This window comes from Egretta garzetta, unplaced genomic scaffold (genome assembly GCF_000687185.1).
Source record: "Egretta garzetta isolate BGI_Z169 unplaced genomic scaffold, ASM68718v1 scaffold139, whole genome shotgun sequence".
NCBI classification, from domain to species: domain Eukaryota; kingdom Metazoa; phylum Chordata; class Aves; order Pelecaniformes; family Ardeidae; genus Egretta; species Egretta garzetta.
This window is the reverse complement of record NW_009260832.1, coordinates 1,489,342-1,508,192: the sequence shown is the minus strand read 5'-3', so window position 1 is coordinate 1,508,192 and position 18,851 is coordinate 1,489,342. Positions and strand designations below refer to the sequence as shown.

At 41.6% G+C, this 18,851-nt stretch overlaps 1 protein-coding gene across 2 annotated transcripts in view; it reads left to right on the top strand.

The window, feature by feature from the left end:
• Positions 1 to 18,851, top strand: part of SASH1 (SAM and SH3 domain containing 1) — a 99,045-nt gene that overhangs the window by 50,652 nt on the left and 29,542 nt on the right. For both annotated transcript variants that reach the window (XM_035902354.1, XM_035902353.1), the window contains exons 5-7: positions 1,395 to 1,481; positions 2,809 to 2,921; positions 4,615 to 4,716. In XM_035902354.1, the coding sequence (XP_035758247.1) occupies positions 1,395 to 1,481; positions 2,809 to 2,921; positions 4,615 to 4,716 (302 nt within the window). The remainder of the gene's footprint in view (positions 1 to 1,394; positions 1,482 to 2,808; positions 2,922 to 4,614; positions 4,717 to 18,851) is intronic.

Below are 18,851 nucleotides of genomic sequence, written 5' to 3'. Positions count from 1 at the left end.
GGGGGGGAGGAAGAGGTGAGTCTCAGCAGCTTTAAAAGTTAGATGCTGGGTGTCTCAGTGATCACTGAGACTGCCCAGCCAGCATTGTCATGTGATAAATATGCATCTTTTGACTTGTTATATTGAATTTAAAGTGTGTGCATCTTAGATCACTGTTAGCCTATCCGTTTGTACTCTGAAAATTACCACCACCAGTGCATAACTGGGGTTTCTGTTATTTTTGTTCATGTCACACCAAACTCTCGTCCTTTGTTTCTGAAATATTTTGCATTCTTAAATATGTATGTTTTCTATTGTCTTTTACTTTTTTTTTTTCAACTGACTATAATTAGTTCGTATTGCTATCCTAACTTACTAGCTGAGTCAGCTGATACAATTTTGAACAAATTTTATTTTGCTGATTGGAGAGGAAAAGAGAACTGGGAGGGCTTTTGTTTGTTTCTTTTTAAATTTCTTCTAGGGACATTTCCACACAGACTAAACTTAAGCTATGTTTCAGAGAGTCAGTAAACCCAGCTCTAGGACTTCTAGGGTGAGATCCAAAATACCGTAGCCACATGCTGAAACTCAATGGCATGGTATAAGCTGTGTTCATTTGAATGTTTCAAAAGCAGAAGGCTGAAGTACCTCTGTATCGGTAGCATTTCTGCCAGGTCAGGCACAGTATGTTCTTTGCAGATAGCATGAACTTCATAGCATGTGCTGTGGCTAATGCAGTGGAACACAGTTATATGCCCTACCTGGAGCCAGATTCCATTCTTTTTTAGAACAAATTATTTACTTCTGGATCACCAAGCCATACGCAGATCTGATATTAATGGACATGGAGACCCAGCCTTGTACAGTCCAGGCATACAGAGAGCAAGAGTAGTAGCAGAATGTGCATGTGTGTTTATGCGTGTGTGTGTGTGTGCGCATTTATATATATGTAAAGTACTTCTTTTCTGTATAGATATGCACACACGTATTAAAAAATTACTTATCTGACTTGTGGCTTAGGCTGCATAATTGTGGTTCAGTTAAAGAGAATAAACCAACAATATACTTCAAAAACACATCCAGACTTGACATTAACAACTCAACGGATATCGAAATGAATGTAAAATATTTTCTGTCTATAATTCAAAATAAGTAAGTTACTGGCTTATTGCAGTCCTCTATAGCATTGGCAATTATTAAAGAATGTGCATTTCCCTGAAATAGCTACACTGGCATAGTTCTAGTACAGAATAAATCAAGAAAACCAGAAGATTTTAGATTTTTTTTTATTCATGTTTTTGACTTAGAAAATATAACTTAATGCTTGAAAGCTTCTCTAGCATTTACTAACTGATGTTTCTTTCTGAAATTCTTTTTCCCTTCCCCCTCATCCTCCCTCCCCACTTTCCTTTTAGGGAAAGCAGACTGGAAAAAGAAAAATAAGTTTTTTTGGCAGAATTTCCGGAAGAACCAGAAAGGACTAATGAGACAGACTTCAAAAGGTAAATCTTCTGTAAGGACACGCAACCATATAAAATAGAAGGAGCCAGCACAACAGAGGAGTAAAACTCATTTGCAGCCGTGTAGCAGTTGGGGGTCTGTGGATCTGAAAGTATCACAGGTTTGGTTCAACATGACAGAACTCAGAAAGACAAGTCATATTCTGTGAGACTGCATCTGTATGAGGCTGGGACGCCTTCAGTCCTGACTGTCAGTGAATGCACATGCAAAGTGATAAGGTTAATACATATTTATAAGTAATACTTGTAAATGAACAAGGTGCTTTTTTTTCTGATCTTGACACGATGAGAGAAATGCTGATCTGTTTTAATTAGAAAGATGTTTCTCCTTTCTTTGGCATTTGGTTACTTTGACCTGTCTGCTTTAGGCTTGAAGCCATAGGAGAAGACACTACCAGAAGGAGTAGTAAAAGTGCATCTGGTGACTAGTGCAAATGTAGGATCAATTCCACTTAAAACGTCAGGTGTCTTTCTCCAGTTCTTCTCCAAAAGATGCAGCTGTGCATTGCTTTAAATTTTTCTCTTCAAACAGAAAATTTCTGTTTCCCCACATGTATCTTTTAGACCCTTCTGTTGCAAACAGATGCTTCCCTATGTCACTGTGTCTGTGTTCAGGTGGATTGTGAAAGGTGACAGGAGCCCATTTATGAGGCCGAAAAGGGGCACATTTACACTCTCAGTTAAGCGTGGGTCCTTGCTGGCTCTCAAGGCGAGTTCTAACTGTCTGTGCTAATGCACCAAGCTCATACCAAAAAGAGAGGTCCTGGAGTTGAAAGCCCCAATACATCCAGGACCAGGTGCCAGCTCAGTGCCCAACTGCATAGTCTGGATAGATTGGGGGACCGGGGGGATGTGGCCAGTCCACAGCAGAAAGCTGCAAGGGCCCAGCACACCATTCCTGGAAGGGCTTCCCATCCAGTCTGGCAGCTAACTATGGTATTCCTCAGGGCTGAGCGCAAGATTTTTCTGGCATTTAGCACTTTCTCTTCTGAGTCTTGTCTTTCAGGGTCAATAATTGTGTGATGACAGTCACGTTTTATTTTTCCTTGTCATGCTTTCCTGCTTTCAGTGTCAGAGTAGACTTAGTTTTCTAGGCCTAATTTAATTCCTTTTCTTGCTCACCTACTTCCAAATCATTCAGTCCTTTGAAATGATACTATGAGACTGCTCTGGAGAAGGTCTGTTTCTGGCCAGCCAGATTCACGTGGCAACCAGATTTCAGAGCACTGGGTAAAATCCAGTTTCAGTATGCCCAGCTCTGTGCGTGACCTCTTTCATGTGTTTGTTATCTCTGTGCTTTTTCCTGCAGGAGAGGATGTAGGGTACGTGGCCAGTGAGATCACGATGAGTGATGAGGAACGGATCCAGCTCATGATGATGGTCAAAGAGAAGATGATCACCATTGAGGAAGCACTTGCTAGGGTATGATATTTATGCAGTTCAGTTTCCTGGAGACACATGTTTTAGAATGCAGGATATAACAATTGGGAGTTTTCATTTCTCAGAAAACATAGGGGAAGGGAAGAAAGCTTGCCTGTTTGTCCCATCACACTAGGTAACATAAATTAGATAGCAATTCCTTTGTTTATGAGAAGTCAGAGTTAGCTCAACCAAAAATAGATGTCTAAGATATGGCAAATTAATCGAGTCCTAGAAGTATTTGCTTCTCTCCATTGGCAATAAAGGGTGCCACTCAGAGAAAAGCTCAAGTGTATACATTTTTATTGCAGCTGTCTAAAGGTAGGAAGATGAATAGTGCCTGTACTAGTCCTTATTTATCATGCACATTCATAGGTTTATTTAAGTACTAAAAGGAATGCTTCAAGTTTTGCTGAGCTTACCTTATTTGTTTCAGAACACGTATTTCTTATTATTTTCCTGCTGTTAATGTCTGTAGGGCAGTTTGATTGAAGGCTTCCATTTTCAGCAATTAAAACTTTTAAAAATACGAATGTTTAAGCTGAAATCTCTTCTGCTTGCTTCTTAGCCAAAAAGGTGGTGTTTTGTTCTAATAGCCTTCAAGAAAATATATTCAGTCGTTTTTGGCATTTGACATTAAAATCAACACAGATGTAATTTTTGATAAGTACAGTGGCTGTCACAAGTGTTTCTTTACAAAATCTAAATGTTAATAAGCCACAAGAAAAATAACTATAAGGAATTGTATTAGTGCAGCAATAGGGCTGGGATTTTAATTGCTCAGGAGCAAAAAGGTCAGTGTTCAAGTTTCCACACCACTTTTGCTTTTGTACCCTTGTGCAAAAGACTGATGGAATGCAGGGTATTCTGTGTGGTCTCCCTTAGAGGTGCAGAAAACATGATTTAGATTGTGAATTGGCACTCAGAAAAATTTCTATACTAACATACTGTATCTTGAAATAGATTATCCTAGAATAGAAAGTTATGTTACTGTCTGAAGAAATTTTGTTGGGAATCATATCCTGAAAGAAAATGCAAAAATTTAAAAATTACCGGGTGGTAATATTGGGAATTCTTTTACTTCTCTGTTGCTAAAAATTTTTGGGAGGAGGGTTGTGCCTAATCTGTATGGTTAATATATGTCCTTGTACTGTTTCCCTCTAGTGGTCTGAGCTACTAGCAGCAACTTTTTTTTCTTTTTTGGTATCATCAGTTCCTGATGATCCTCTCAACAGTTTGACTCACATAGGATTGGTTTTATGTCTTAAGCCTTTTATTGGAAACTGGGAAAGATGGTCTTTAGTTTTAAAATTATAAAAGATAGCTTCTAGTCTTTACTGCAGATCATTTTCTTTATGAAGGAAATTGGCAGGCTATTGTCATTTAGTCTGTCCAGTGGAAACTGTGCCTCTGAGATGGGGATGTATAACTTATATTTTACCAATGACAATTCATCAAAATTCAGTGTTTATAGATCACTTCCTTTAAAAAAAAAAACCTTATCATTAAAACTTCTGATTCTAAAGCACATTAATTTATTTTGAACAAGTGAGACATACAATGCAAGAGTTCTGATTTTCCCAGTTCCACGGTGATACTGGGGGGGAACTGAAAGGACATTAACTCTCGCTATTTTTGTGTAGATTGATAGCTTCTTCTCACTGGAAAATGTTCTCTCTGTCTTTTCAAATTTCAGCTGAAAGAGTATGAAGCCCAGCACAGGCAGTCGAGCACTGTAGATGCTACAGAATGGCCTGACGGTTCTTACTCAACATTTGATGGGTCTTCCAATTGTAATGTAAGTACCTGTCATTCTGATATAGCTCCCCAGTATCATTTAATATTTAAATTCTTTTATTGCAGTACAGGAATATGCTGATTTACCCGGTGATTTCCTTAATAGCAAATATATCATTTGACCTTGTGATGCTATATTCTGTCTGCAGAAAATCTTTAACGTGGATTTTACATCTTCAAGGTCTGTTGGTGTAGACTTTAACAGTCTTATTGTATAATCTACCTCTTTTTTTTTCTTTTTTTTCTTTTTTTTTCTTTTTTTTTCTTTTTTTTTCTTTTTTTTTTCTTTTTTTTTCTTTTTTCTTCTTTTTTTTTCTTTTTTTTTCTTTTTAATCTGGCGCTTTGTCACTGAGGTTTTGAAGCCCAAGTTATCCCAGGCAAAAATGCCTGTGTTCCACAATGCACAGAAAAGGTTTTTTAGGTTGTTTAGAGGGAACTGTTTCACTTTGCTTATCAGTTACTGTGAATCAGGAGAGTTTCTCGGGCCTTCCTAGCCCTTGTTGATGCATCCTAGCTGAGGGTCTGGCTAAGTCCTAGCTGCCTGCTGCTTTTAAACTGTTCTATCTCTGCATTTGCTAACTCTCAGCTGAGAGTTTGCAGCTTTTGCCAGACCCATAAGCAGTAAGGCAGCTTTCCTCCCTCGTTTTTACTTCTGAGCTGTGTAGCTTCTGTTGTTTTTATGGGCACCAGACAGTCCTTGTGTCATGCCATACTGAATTAATTAATTTTTCCTTCCAAATACCTTCATTTTCACTAAGTAGTTTATTCCACTTCATTTCTCTAATTGAAAGTTCACAGATAAATCTTAGAGAAGAACATATTCGTCTGTCAATTCTGAGTTCTTTGTAACCCATTTAATTGAATTATAGGCTTTTGAGACCATTGATTGATTTATTTGTTTTATTGTCAATGGAATTTCCTGCTAACTGCAGCAGACAGTTAGCTTCTCCTCCCTAAATGAAAAGAGGAATGCTATGTCATTTTATGAGATGTTTAAAATATTTTGTGGTGGAGAAAGATTTTTCTTGTTTGTATTAAAAAAACCCATGCCCATCTTTAGTTAGATGGGAGTAGAGGGGAGCTGATGTTGCCTTATACTCTGTTCTGATAGATCAGAAATGTGCAAAGAAAAGAGAAGTAAGGACCTTGACTTTCCTGCACTGATTGTTTAGCCAGCTGAAAGATGTCTGGGTGTTTTCCTCATTGGTATTTACAGCCTGAACTTTCCCCTCTTAAGGCCTTTGGTTAAGGTACCTATAGCAGGAAAGCTTCAAAACTCCCATTTACCATGGTCAGATCTCAGAAGGATGCTGAGTTTCTCTCTTAAATCTTCTGATAGCGGTTTACCCTTGTGTTGAAGTTACTGAAAACTGTGGTATACCTCTGAGGACTGAACATGACTCAGTATTTGCTTCCCTAATGGAACGACATGGCACCTTTTCTCCAAAATTATTTTCCTAAGCCATCTTTGCACTTTGAGGCAAGAGCTCTGTTGCCTCTCTGTGCTGTTCTGGTAGGATTGGAACTACCTTCCTGCTAACTCCAATGGGCGATCTGTATTCCGTCGTTGTAGATACCTCTCAAGATTTTTGCCCTTGCTCCTTATTTTTATCCTGGTTACATTTAACAGAAACTGTGAAACTGCTCTCCTTCAAGGGAAAATCAGATCATGTGCAGAAATGAAACAGCATGTTAGAACAAAAGTCAGCTTGGCTTCTTTTTTTGTGGACAAGAAAGAAACTCGGGTTAACTGGGGTGAAAAACTTTGGGCTATAATTAACATGCAAGAGGGAAAAACAAACAGTGCAAAGTATCAGATATGTCTAGAGATAGGGTGTGTGTTCACCCAGACTATTTTGCCAAAGGACGCCTCTATTAATCTAAAATGACCAGCTTTTGAGAGGTACGAACATGATTCTATTTTCAAGCCCTTTCTTTGCCAAATGGTTTGACTTTCAGTGCCATTTGTGTGATTTGTACTCTGCGAATTTGGAATCTCAACTTAAAACTACCCCGCTCATTTTATAGAGGCCATGAAGCAAAGATGTTTTTCCATATATTAAAAACATTTTGTCAGCCCACTGCTTTCTAACCTCAGAAAGTAATTGAAAATATGAGTCACTGAAATTGAAGTTTCTGGGTTGAATTAAAAATCCTTGGGCAATGGCTCTTCTGGTTCTCTTGATGTTTTTTCTGATTACTTTTTTTTTCACTCATGGCCAAATTGTTACTAGGCAATTTTTAATGGAACATTGTGATCATACTTGATCATTTTGTAAATATTTTGTACACACAAATGATAAAAGCAAATTGCAGGATAATTGCAGATTGAGGGAATTTAGGAAAATAATTTGTATTTTACTTGCTAAGCATTTGTTTGGTAACCTTGGGGATTTAAGAGATATCAAGACACTAGTATAATGGTTTGGGGTTTTCCTTCATGTTTTATCTTGCCAGGCAGAAATATCTGCTGGTAGTTAGGAGGACTTGGGAGGATGGGTCACAAGGGTTTTGTGCAGAACCTTGGTCTAGCTTTGCCCAATGAATACCTTCTAGGAATTAAAAAAAAAAAAAAAATAAATTTTAGAATCTGAGCATTTGGAGAATCTAAAAACGAAGACAGAATGTCTGGAGTGTTCTAAGGGTTTAAGTAGTCCATACTTTCAACTCAGCTCTGCCCGCAACATTAGAACAGCCAACTACAAAATCACATCTACAAAAAACATCTAAACCAACATCATTAGTTGTTGTTTTCCGTTTTCGGAGGGGGGAAAAAAAAGACCACTTTTTTTTTATTAGCTGGTACAACTATCGTGTTTATGACTGATATCACTGGTTTGATCCTAAACTCATTTTAAAGATTGATTTAAGGATTCTTTTTCCCTGCTCCTCCTCTTTTAAACTACTGTACCAGGAAATGGAAACTTGCACTTCATACCCTTACAAAACTAAACCCTAAAGATGAACCACAAAGGGTTGAAGAGTCATCATCTCAACACCCGAAGGGAGGCAGGCTGATGTGCTGTTAATTGTATGTCCTGTTTGTTTGCTCTTAAGAAACAAAAAAAACAAACAAAGGCCCTGCCAAGCCAGTAGGTGACTTGGTTCTCTGCCATTTGAGAGCAGTTTGTAGCTTTCAGTCTCGCTACTGTGTTGTTCATAGCAAAGTATGCGTGTTATTTATTTGCTAATGTGGGAATGCAGTTGAAACTGTTTTTCTTTTTAGTCAGATGTATCAAAAGTCTAAAATGCCTCATCATTTTTTACAAATTTATTTCTGAATATTTATGTTTCGTCTCTGCTGGAATGAAGGCTGCTCACAGTAACTCTAGACAAGCTTTCATTGCCTTGTGCCAAGTGTTGGGATGTAAAACAGGTGCAGATTACAAATGGATCCCTTTCTGGATTTTAGATAAGGGCAAATTGTATCACATTCTTTCTTTATACTGAGGTGCCTTTTATGCTTCTTAAAGATAGAAGCCCATTTTATAACTTTTGGGGGTTGAAATTCTCAGTTCATTTAAAACAGGGCTGCTTCATCCCCAGAGCCCCACTGGTACGGCTGTAGCCCAGCTCGGAGGACCAGCATTAGGAGAAATCAGTATAAATCCCTTCCTGTGCCCTCTGCTGAACGACTACAGATCGGTACCAATCACTGTGTTTGATGCAGGAGTGGAGGAAAGGAGAGAAACAACCGAGGCACGCGGTGCTGTTTTATCTCCCTGCCCTTCCAACACTTCTTTACCCAGGAGTGTCAGCAAGGCCCTGTTACCAGTAGAAAACTGGCACCCCATTTGTTTTTGCCGGGGAGAGTAGCAGCAGTTGTGCAGACCTGGAGGTGTGCCATGCCCACCTGCATCTGCCCTGAGGCCAATGCTGGGGAAAACTCCCCCTTGCATTGCCGCTCTTTTCCATCTTCTGTCTATGCACTTCGTAACAGGCAGCAGCAAATCGAGTCCACACAGAGGCAGCTCTAGCTGGAGCGAGATAATATTTTGCTGCTCTTGTTCTTCTTCATATTATTTCCTGAGGATGTTTTCATTTACCAAATCGTTAAATGGGGCTAAAAGTTGAAAGGGTGTACAGTATTGGGTTTCTGTCTACTACCATTGTCAAAGGCAGAATAACAGGTGAGAATGGGCTTTGGGTCATATTTGTTTCGATCCGAGAGACATTGGATCAGGGTTGTATTGGTACAAAGCTGGCTGACAAAAGACGAAGTCTGATAGAATTATCTCTGACTGACAACAGCCATTACTGTGTTGTTTGGTAAGTGTGAAAAGTAGGAAGACAAGACATAATTACAGTATAACTTCTGTAGCACCAATTGCCTCAAGAGTAAATCTAAGCGTAACTACAGCAAATCCACATTATTCAGGGCTATACTGTATTTCACTGATTCAGGTTGTGGATGCTTTCTAAGTACAGCAATTTTAAAATTGATTTTTAGTCCTATTACTGATGGAATCTTAAAACCTTTAACCATTTGTTAACATTATTGTTGCTCGTACTACAGGACTGTTACAGTAAACAGGAAAAAGCCCTTCTTTTGGTATAATTAGTTTAACTTGTTAGAATTAAGCTCAAAGTCGATGCATATTAGGAGCCAGCATTAGATATCAATGGAGACTAGGGTATGATGAGGTTTTTTTTTTTTAATTTAAACAGTAGTGTTCAAATTGAAGCAACATGGGTATTTTGAGCATTTTGAAAGTTATGTACTATGTTAGCTTAGTTTTTGCTGTTATCACAGGACTTAGCCATTTTTGTAAGTTTCGTTGGTGGTTTTTTTCCCACGAAAGACTAAAGTGTGAAAGAGGACGGTTCTGTTTCGGTTCTTCTTGGAGAGCTTGTTGCTGCCTGCAGACCCTGCATGCTCTTTGAAGTAATGGAGGGGAGCTGATGCTGAGCATTGCTATGAATGAATGCAGAGGTTTCATCTTTGCTCCAAAGAGTCTAGTGACCCAATTTCTGTTAAGATTACCCGAACTGATATGCCTCATTGTATTGGATGGTATATTTATTATTACTATCCAAGTTCCTATAATACTGTCAGTGCTTAGTAGCAGTTACGCTGAAGAGCGAGCCAACAATAAGACGTGGCTTCAAACCGCTGAATTCCCATGCTATGTGCCTACCACAGGGACCTGTCCTGTGAGGAGCTGGCTGCCCTCCTTTTCCACTGATGTCAGGGACAGTGTCCAGCACCTCTCAGTGAAAGCTAGTAGCAAAAGAATTGCAGTGTATTTTGTTACGATCTTCCCCCCTCTCTATCCATACGTAAGAGCAGGGTTTCCCATGGGTACAGTAATATGAAAACCTTCATGAGAGAAATGCCAATCGTCATTACAGTTCCCAGGACACAACACAAAGTTTTAAGTAAGGTCAGTGCCGTGGAGTGATGATAGCAGAGCGAGAGACCATCGATGTGTTTATATTTGGTTTTGTAGAACACTGTAAGGAGTTTTTTACCTATTTGGTCTGAAATGTTCCAGAACACTTTAGAATTTGCAGGAGAAATGCATTTATTTAGGAATAAAACCATATAACTTCTTTAAGTATTATTTACCATGCAAATCCTGCCCATGTTGTCATCAGATACAACTTGGCTAGGTATGTGTCCCTAGTGGAACTAAATATTGTCACCACAGAATTGTACTGAGCAGTTGGCAGTAATGTAGCCCAAGTAAACCTCCTGCTCGCCACCAGTAGGAGTTGCTCCTGTGGATGTGAAGACTGGATGTAATTAGTCTGTCGTAAGATCTCCGAGAAAAATCTTCCTGCTATCATGACTCAGAGAAGAGAGCTTACAGTAACGCGCAGGCAGTGACTGTAATTAAGCGTGTTCATAACCACTTCTGTTTTGACTGCATTCAGACAAGTCCTGTTGACTGACTTTACCGCAAAATGTTTGGCCATGTATTTGGGAAGGGCGGGGGGTGGGAAGGCAAATTAATTTAATATTCGTTCTAACACATTGCTTGGCTTTTTTATACCTTTTTGCCCTTGGGCAGCTGCCTAATTTCTCTTCTTGTTACCTAGAGGGAGGGGGCTGGTGGTAACAGTTTTTTCCTAATCTCCCTGCATGCATCAGCCAGCAGGAGATGCTGTAATCCATAATGTGGTTTCCCTGCCCCCATCTTTTCTGAGACCAAGCCTATTAAATTGGAACAAAGCCTTGCTCAGTTCAAGAATTAGGAATCTCAAAAGCCGTGTGTCTCACTGCCCTATTTGGCAGACCCAGGCTGAATAATCTTTGCTTGTGGTACAATAGAAAATTTTAATTGTGCTTCTGTCAGTTACTGCTTGCCCCCTGCTCCTTGCCACTGGTGTTTCCTTCCTCACACTTAGGACAGCAACATTAACAGTTTGATTGCTTGAAAATACTATAAGAATGTAATTTAAATTACTGCATCCTTTGCTAAAGGGCTCTCATTCTCTTATTTTTTTTTTTTATTTCTTTCTCTGATATGAATGTCACTATATTTCATGTATTGCTGTTCCACCCTTGGCTTTCCGAAATGCGAGGAGGTTGGTTTCCAACACCAGTGGTATATTCCATTCATTAATAGTACAGCCTGCACCAAAGAACAGGGATTCTCCCCAGCCTTCTGAGCCTTGCCAAAACCCAAGATGCGGTTGAGAGAGCCTTGTTAGAGAATCTCTTCCCATACATAGAGGAGTCTGCAGGAGAGTTGGAAAGGAATGCTGTCTTGTAACAGATACGGAATAATGTAATGCAGAGCTTCATTCTGCCACATATACCTATGACAAGTGGTACATTAGTACAGTTTGTAATGTCATTAAAATTAATTATGCTAATTAGTGAGAGAAACACTTTGCCATGAGGAAATGTGTCTGGCTTGCAGATGCAAACGTTGGCAATGTGGTTCTCAAAATAATTTAACTAAAACCTGGAAACAGTTAACATATAGGAATTTGCCTAAGCAGCTATTCTAGTATCAAGACAGACCTCCTGGGAGAATTAAATTTTTGTGCTCTGGTTACTTATGACAAATATTTCCCACTAATTTCAGCAAGCAGTGTCGTCACCAGCTAATGTGTAATATATCTTTCACCAAAGTAGCTGTTGGATGCTCCTTTGGTTTCCTTGTAAGTAATCACAGACCAAACCCAGGCATGGGATTTCTGTCTACTTCAGCTTACCTGGGGGGGCTGACACTACCACTGCACATTTTAGACTTACACAGCCTTTGTAATACCCATGCTCTTGCAGTTGATTACGTGAAGTGGCAAAACCATTTATGACCTCTGTTAATTTTCTTAAAAATTTTGGAGGCCTTTATTTGTAACCTCAGGATATGATGCGGATTATCACATCTGAGCTTCACAGTTTTCTATAAGCAGCCTCTGCAAGGATTAGAGGTTTGCAAAACTTTCTTAATGGAACCAAAACCCTTCAAAACTCAAGTTGCAAAGCCCCAGACTTAGATCAGTTTCACTCAAGGCCGTGAGCTTTTAAGGGAATCTGGGATACATTTCAAGGAAGTCGCTGTCATGTTTCACTTGATGTGGGCTGGTATGTTATTGAAATTGGAGAACACTAGCTGGTTTTATCTGAAGCTTAGAATGTTCCATAGGGTTTTACATCAGAGTTTTGGGGCTGAAGTAATTTGAGGATAAGAACCCAGCTACAACACACCAGTAAATCTAGTTTACATGACTGCTAGGGAGTAGGAAAGCTGTGTACAGTCACTTGTACAGGGATGGAGAAATTGAAAAAGGATATGTGGCTAGGTGGCTCATTAAAATCAGCCAGTCATCAAAGGAAGTAGATGTTTAGTCTCGCTGTGATTTTACTGTGTGACTGATCTGCAGCAAATCCAGATTAACCGGCCATTGATGGTGCGGTCCTGAGTAAGGGGAATCTTGGCTTGGCTTAAGGAGGGTGCAGTTGTGGTATGCCTTTGCTACTGGATAGCAGTGCTCCTAATTCATAGGAGTTTTGGTCCGTGTTTTCTTGTGCTCTGAGAAGAATTGTCCAAATTCTGGATTTCTCCTAAGGTTTGGAATTAGGTATGGTTGACTACAGGAGGAGTGCCAATTAGATACGGTTGACTACAGGGGGAGTGCCAATTTACTTAGAGTCTGTTTCTTAGGAAGAGAGGTCTCAGTGCAGCCCTGGAGGAGAAGTTGGAATTCGCTCTACAATGCTTTATAAAGCCACAACATGGCTAATTCTAGACCAGTCTGAGATTTCTGAATTAAACATCGTTTGCCTTTCCAGTTCTTGGCAATGTTCTTTTTTTATAGCACTGAAACCAAGGGGAAAGGGAAAAAAAAAAAGTATCTAAGTTCACTAATTTAAAAAACATTTAAGCAAGGTTTATTTTTCTGTCAAATTAGCCCTTTATAAAGGGAAATTCTCAGGGGGACTTTTTGTCAAAAGAATTAAAAAGTGAAAATAAAAAAAAAGCCTGGTAAAGGGCTTAAGTTATATTTCCTATAGACACAGCCTCCACTCTAGCAGCCGTGTTTGGGGGTCAGTCTTCGTCCTGGCTTTGCAGAGATTCTCTGTATTTTTTTCTTTCACTGAAATTCCATAGACAGTAATTAAGGAACTGGAGGCCAGCAAGAGGTCAGCAAGCCTTCGTCAGTGAAAACAGGGATTGTTTGCCATGTACAACACTCCCTTTTTTCCTTGTGGTGAATAGAAGATTTGCTTAGAGCTGATGACTTATGCCTTTCTTGCAAGTTATGCAGCTAGCGAGTAACTGGGGGAATCAATCAGTGAGCAGAAAACAGCTAATTGAGTCCAGCATCACGCTTTTTTCTTCTTTACATATTCAGCGCTGGAATCGGAGCCAGTTTGGTGTCTGATAATGTAACTCCAGAGAAGAGGCATTTTGTGCACAGGATTCGGAGCGAATACAATACTTAAGAAGAAGGGTCTGATCCTAAATTTTAGGGTTACGAAGCTGACAGCAGTTGAGGACTCAGGGGGAATTACTCGAAACTGAGCTTTAGGCCTATAAATGCCGAAGCTGGTAAGTCACCGAGCATGTAGCGTGATGTGGAGAGGATGTGCCTCCTGTTTCAGAGAGGGAGAAAGAGAAAAGGCTTTTATGGTTATTCTTAGGCACAGCACAGCATGCATAGCTTTTCATAGTTCTCCTTCATCCTTTCCTTGGGCTTTTAAGTTCTTTTCTGTTCTGTTTTCCTGTCTCTGACTCTATCCAGGCATCCTTAATAAAACTTGAAAAAAAGTTAGAATGGTTGTTTTTTTTGGCGGATGTAAAGCCTGTTCGACAGAAAGGAGAAAGGACACGTGTAGCCACGTCTCCTAAAGGGAACAGCAAAATCTCTTTGCATTTACTATAGAGTTCGTAGTTCTGAAGTGAGCTAGCCCTGGCTGGGGGGTGTGATGTGATATGCCCACGAGTCTGAATGTGTATTTTTGCCCCACTTTGCTGAACAAGAATTGTCTGATAGCCAAAAATAATTGCAGCTTGGGCTTAATCAGATATTAAGAGATTTCCTGGTTTCTTAGATGGGAGGTTTCCTAGAGATTTCATTTTGGGGCTGAACTATTACTGGGCATAAAGCAAACTGTAAAATTTTAACATCTCTCTAAATGGCTTCACACAGCTCATGTAAAAGTCACATATGTTTTTGTTTATGGCGCTGAAACAGATTAATCAGTTACGATAGCTTTAACTGGATATTGTCCTAGTGTGTCTTAAACGTTTTTATTAGGACCTGGCTAGCAGGCTTTGCCGATCTTGTGTTTTTTAAGGGCTGCTGCTATAACCCTGAAGTGTTTCCAAACATAGTCCTGCCGAAAGCTAGCTACTTACTTCTGGTTTACATTTTGCCAATTAATTCCAAGTACCCTAATAAATGTTAGTTTTCGCTCTGTGTGTGTGTGCATGCATGAAGCACTAATTCAAAGAGGGAGGTTAGGATTGTTATTTCTGTGGCGTGAGAAATGGGCTGGATGTTAGAGAGCGGCAGAGCAAGGCGTGTGCCTTGCCTCCAGAGCAGGCAGCAGCAAAGAGCCTGCGTGAGAAAAGTGGGAGAGAAAGCAAAGAGGGCTCCGGGAGCAGAACTACAGAGAGCTCCTTGAATATCAAAGTACATGTGCTAATTTCCTATTTGTTCCTGAACGTAAGGCTTTTTACTTTGATCTTATGTACAAGATGATGCAAAGCATGGCCTTTAGAGGTGCCTGGGTAGGAAAAGTATTCCGAGCAGAAGGGACACTAGGGATGGCAGAGGGAATTGATCTCTCCTGGATTTGACAGCGTTTTCATAGATCTGCAGTCATATTTGTTAGCGGCGAAGAGCTGGGCGGCGAGATTGGGCCCTGGCCTCTCCATCGTTTTCCAGCCATGTGGTACGTGGTGGCTGCAGTCCTCTGCATGCGGTCCTTGGTATTTCCAGATGCTGTTAATTTAGTCCCTGTTCCCCTGTAGTCCTTCACGCGTTTGTGCAGCCGAGCTCTCCAAGCTGGCGGGTTTCCGCACCGTGAGAGCATTGCAGATGTGTCGGGGATGCACTTGCTCCAAGCGGCACGGGGGAAGGCGGCTCCGCCCGGCCAGCCCCGCCAAGGGGGCCCCGCAGGCTTCGCCGGCTCCCCGGCAGCCTGGCTGAGCCCTACGCGCTCTCTTTAAAGCAAGCACGATTTTTGTACATCGGCTTGGCCAATTTGTTATGGTTTAAGGCTGTGGAGCCAGCTGTCTGCAATCTGATGTAATGTTGCCCTGGAAACCAGAAATGAAACACTTAAGCATTCACCACAGAATTACTACATACAGCATTAGCCAAAATAATTAAAAGTTGAGCCATATGGGCTTTCGGATGGAAAAATTTGGAGCGGAGGAGATAGAAGTTAAGTTGTTCCTATTTACAGTACTGCAAATCTGTTTGTTTTCCCCTTGGAGCGTGGGGAGAGGCCCGCTCCGGCAGCGCACGGGGGGACAGGGAGGTGGAGGGGCCCCGGCTGCCTCACCGGCGCGTTAGCGATGCCGAGGCCGGGCCTAACGGGGTGGCCAGGAGCCGGGGGCCGGGAAGTGTTGGCAGAGAGGGCGTGCAGCGTGGCCTCCTCCCATGCCAGGGAGCTTCCAGCCTAGCCTCTTGCAGGCGCATCCTTCCCGCTTTGGCAGGCTATGTCTGCCCTTCCTCAGCACGCCAAAACGCTCGCTAAGGGGGGAGAGGGCGAGAGGGGGGCTGGCAGCCGGCTGAACCCAAGTCCTGTGCAAGGCCTGGCCGCTAGAGCTGGCCAGGAAGCCATTTGCCCACCCCGCCACGTGTTGGGGAGGTTGGGGTTATTTTGCCATCTGAAGTTAGGGGCAGCCACCAAAAAACCCAATTCGGTCACTGTGGAAGCAGGGAGGGTAGAGTGGGTCGGGAAAGTCAAAGTGTCGAAGCTCAATGATTTCCAAATATGTCATTTACGGCCTGAATGCTTTACATTTCATTTTCTGTTTAATATTAGCTGTAAAAGAAAGCATTGCTTGAGCTGGAAAAAAAAAAAGCTCTGTTTCCCATGTGCCAAAATGGAAACTTTTGATAATTTCAAGGCCTTTTTAAAAAAAATTATTTCAAAAACAGGAAGCAAAACAAAAGTAACCCTTTTTCAAAACGGTTTCATTTTCAAGGAACCAGCATTATTTGACAAGAAAGTTTCCTGAGCAGTGCTGCTGGCCTAGTCACCGATGTTTTTAGGCCCTTTTAAACTTACTAGCCATCCTTTTTCCTTTACAGAAGATTTTCCGCGCCATGTGCTATCGGATATGATAGGAAATAGGCTGCTGGAGAGAGTCTGACTTTGGTTTTAGTCAGCCCATTATCTGGCAGCTCCTGTTATGAAGCACGAGCAGTTCTCGCCTCTCTTGGATGAGCACCGGTGCTAGGAAGGGTCTGTCGCTGCCCGAGGAGGACCCTGGCTGAAAGGGTGATGGCGGTCCTGAAGCGGCAGGGAAAACAAGCTGGCACTTGATTACAATGGCTCTTTATTTATTTTGAAGTGTGGTGGGGACCCCCTGTACCAGCCACTCGGGTTAGGTGTCAGCACCTCCCGTGGAGGCTATTTTGGTGCTCCGGTGGTAGTCATGAATGCAAATCTCGGACATTGTAAAAGCTTTTGTTGTCACTGTTGAGTCTTCATAACCCTAAGGGGGACAGTTCTTTATTGGATACCAGTGGTGCAGAAGTCAGACTAGTTGTTTGTTCTTTGATGAAATCCTGGACAGGAGGACCAGGTATGAGCTGTTCTTTAAATCTTAGAGGGCTCACAGTTTTACAAGCAGTAGTCTTGCAAACCAGGGGTGTATGAAAAGTAATGAAGGAAAACAATGACTTAAGAGTAATTGCTTTTAAAAGACACACGTCTCAAGTGCAGAATATGCATGGCGGTTGCTTGCCAGGATGCACTTAATGGCCTAAGAAGTCTTGACTGAACTTCTTGATTATGGTCAATAATCCATTCGTCATCTTATCTGAGTATGTCTGTCTTGTTGTTTGACGTGTCAGTAAGTTGTCCCAGCCATAATCTCTGAATTAATGCTCATCTTGCTGCCTAATTTATCTTTATATAAACAAGTCTGGTACTCCTCTTTACAGCCCTATTTTCCCTGAAGTAAGATCATTAATTACCTAGCCAGCCTGTACCCATAATAAACACGTTCCTGTGGCTCTTGGATGGCAGAATGGCAATTCCGGCTGCCATATGTGATCCAATTGGTATGCCTTCTTGTTTTGGAGTAACACGAAGTTTGTGGGAAATGGGTAATTGACAGTGCCCTTGCAGAAAGTGGCTGAAGTTTGCTCTGCTGTGGTTCTGCTGGCCTTGCGAGGCGCGTGCCTGCCAGGTAGGCAGGTAGGCTTTCAGAGCTGCCCCAGCTCCTTCAGGCACAGTTTGTGCTTTTGATAGTGTACCCGTGGCAACTGCCCCATGGCATCTTCCGTTATTAGCACATCCTGATGTGAAAGTGTATTAGGAAAGCAGAATGCATTTTTATATTTGGCCTGTCTTTTATTCAGCCTCCGGATAAGCAGACAGCATTTTTGCTGGGGAAGAGGAGAAAGGGTGGCTTTTTCTTTTTTTTTTTTTTTTTTTTTTTTTTTTTTTTTTTTTTTTTTTTGGCTTGCATTAGTTGGGGATTTTTCTTTTTTCAAAAATTTCATTAAGGAGAAGGAGAAAAAAGGATGAGTGCACTGTGGAAACCCAGATAGCTGCGCTGACAGGAAGTTGCATGAGGGTTTTTAGAGCTGACCATTAGGAATGCGGCGAACTGGCTGGGACCGCGGGTGAAAACAAAGTAAGGTATACGATCCATACCGCACTCCAGCTGGAGCCCACTCAGGAATGTGCAGCGGTGCATAGTGCCAGGGCTGTCCTGGCCGAGCCGGAGAGCCCTGCCGGCCTCCTCTCCCCTTCCCTTCCCTTCCCTTCCCCCCCGCTGCCTTCCACATTCTGAACTGATTAAAACAGAGGAAGTAGCACATTGAACGTTGGATCTGGCTCGAAAATCGAAGTCGTCTTCTCGTTCACAAGGAATGGATTGTTTCAGCTTGTTGTGTCACTGCTGCTGGAGAGAGGGGAATTTTTTTTTGTCTCTGTAATGTTTGATACTTGAGGGAAAACAGCTGGAACTGAGCATACTGGATCAGATGCAAAACGAAACGGGATGCTGGGGAATATGGACTGCACTGTATATCTGAAAAGGTCAGAGTTTTCCCTTGGTCAGTGCTGGAGGAATGCTGTGTCCATCTTAATTCCAGCCTCGAGAGCCTTCAGGAGGGGTGTAGGGAGCAGGGAGGAGGAAAGGAATATTTTGTAGCTGTGGCAGTTCGTGAGCGAGGCAGATGAGGTCTCCTCCTTCCTTTTCCTTCCCGTCCCTTTCTTGTGCTGCTGTTTTTGATTTTCTGGGAAGACTTGGGGGGAAAAAAAAAGAGAAGTCGTCAATGACAGAGCCTCAGTTTGGAGAAGCTGTTTATAACCAGGTTTAAACAGCAAGTTCTGAGATGCCAGACAGACCAGTGACTGACCCAAACCACAGGAGCATAACTGGTATGGTAAGAAGAGCCCTGGGAAAGCGCCCTGCCTGAAACATACCGGGAGAGGACGTGGAAGTAGTTATTACACAATGCATGGGAAGACAGACAAGGGCA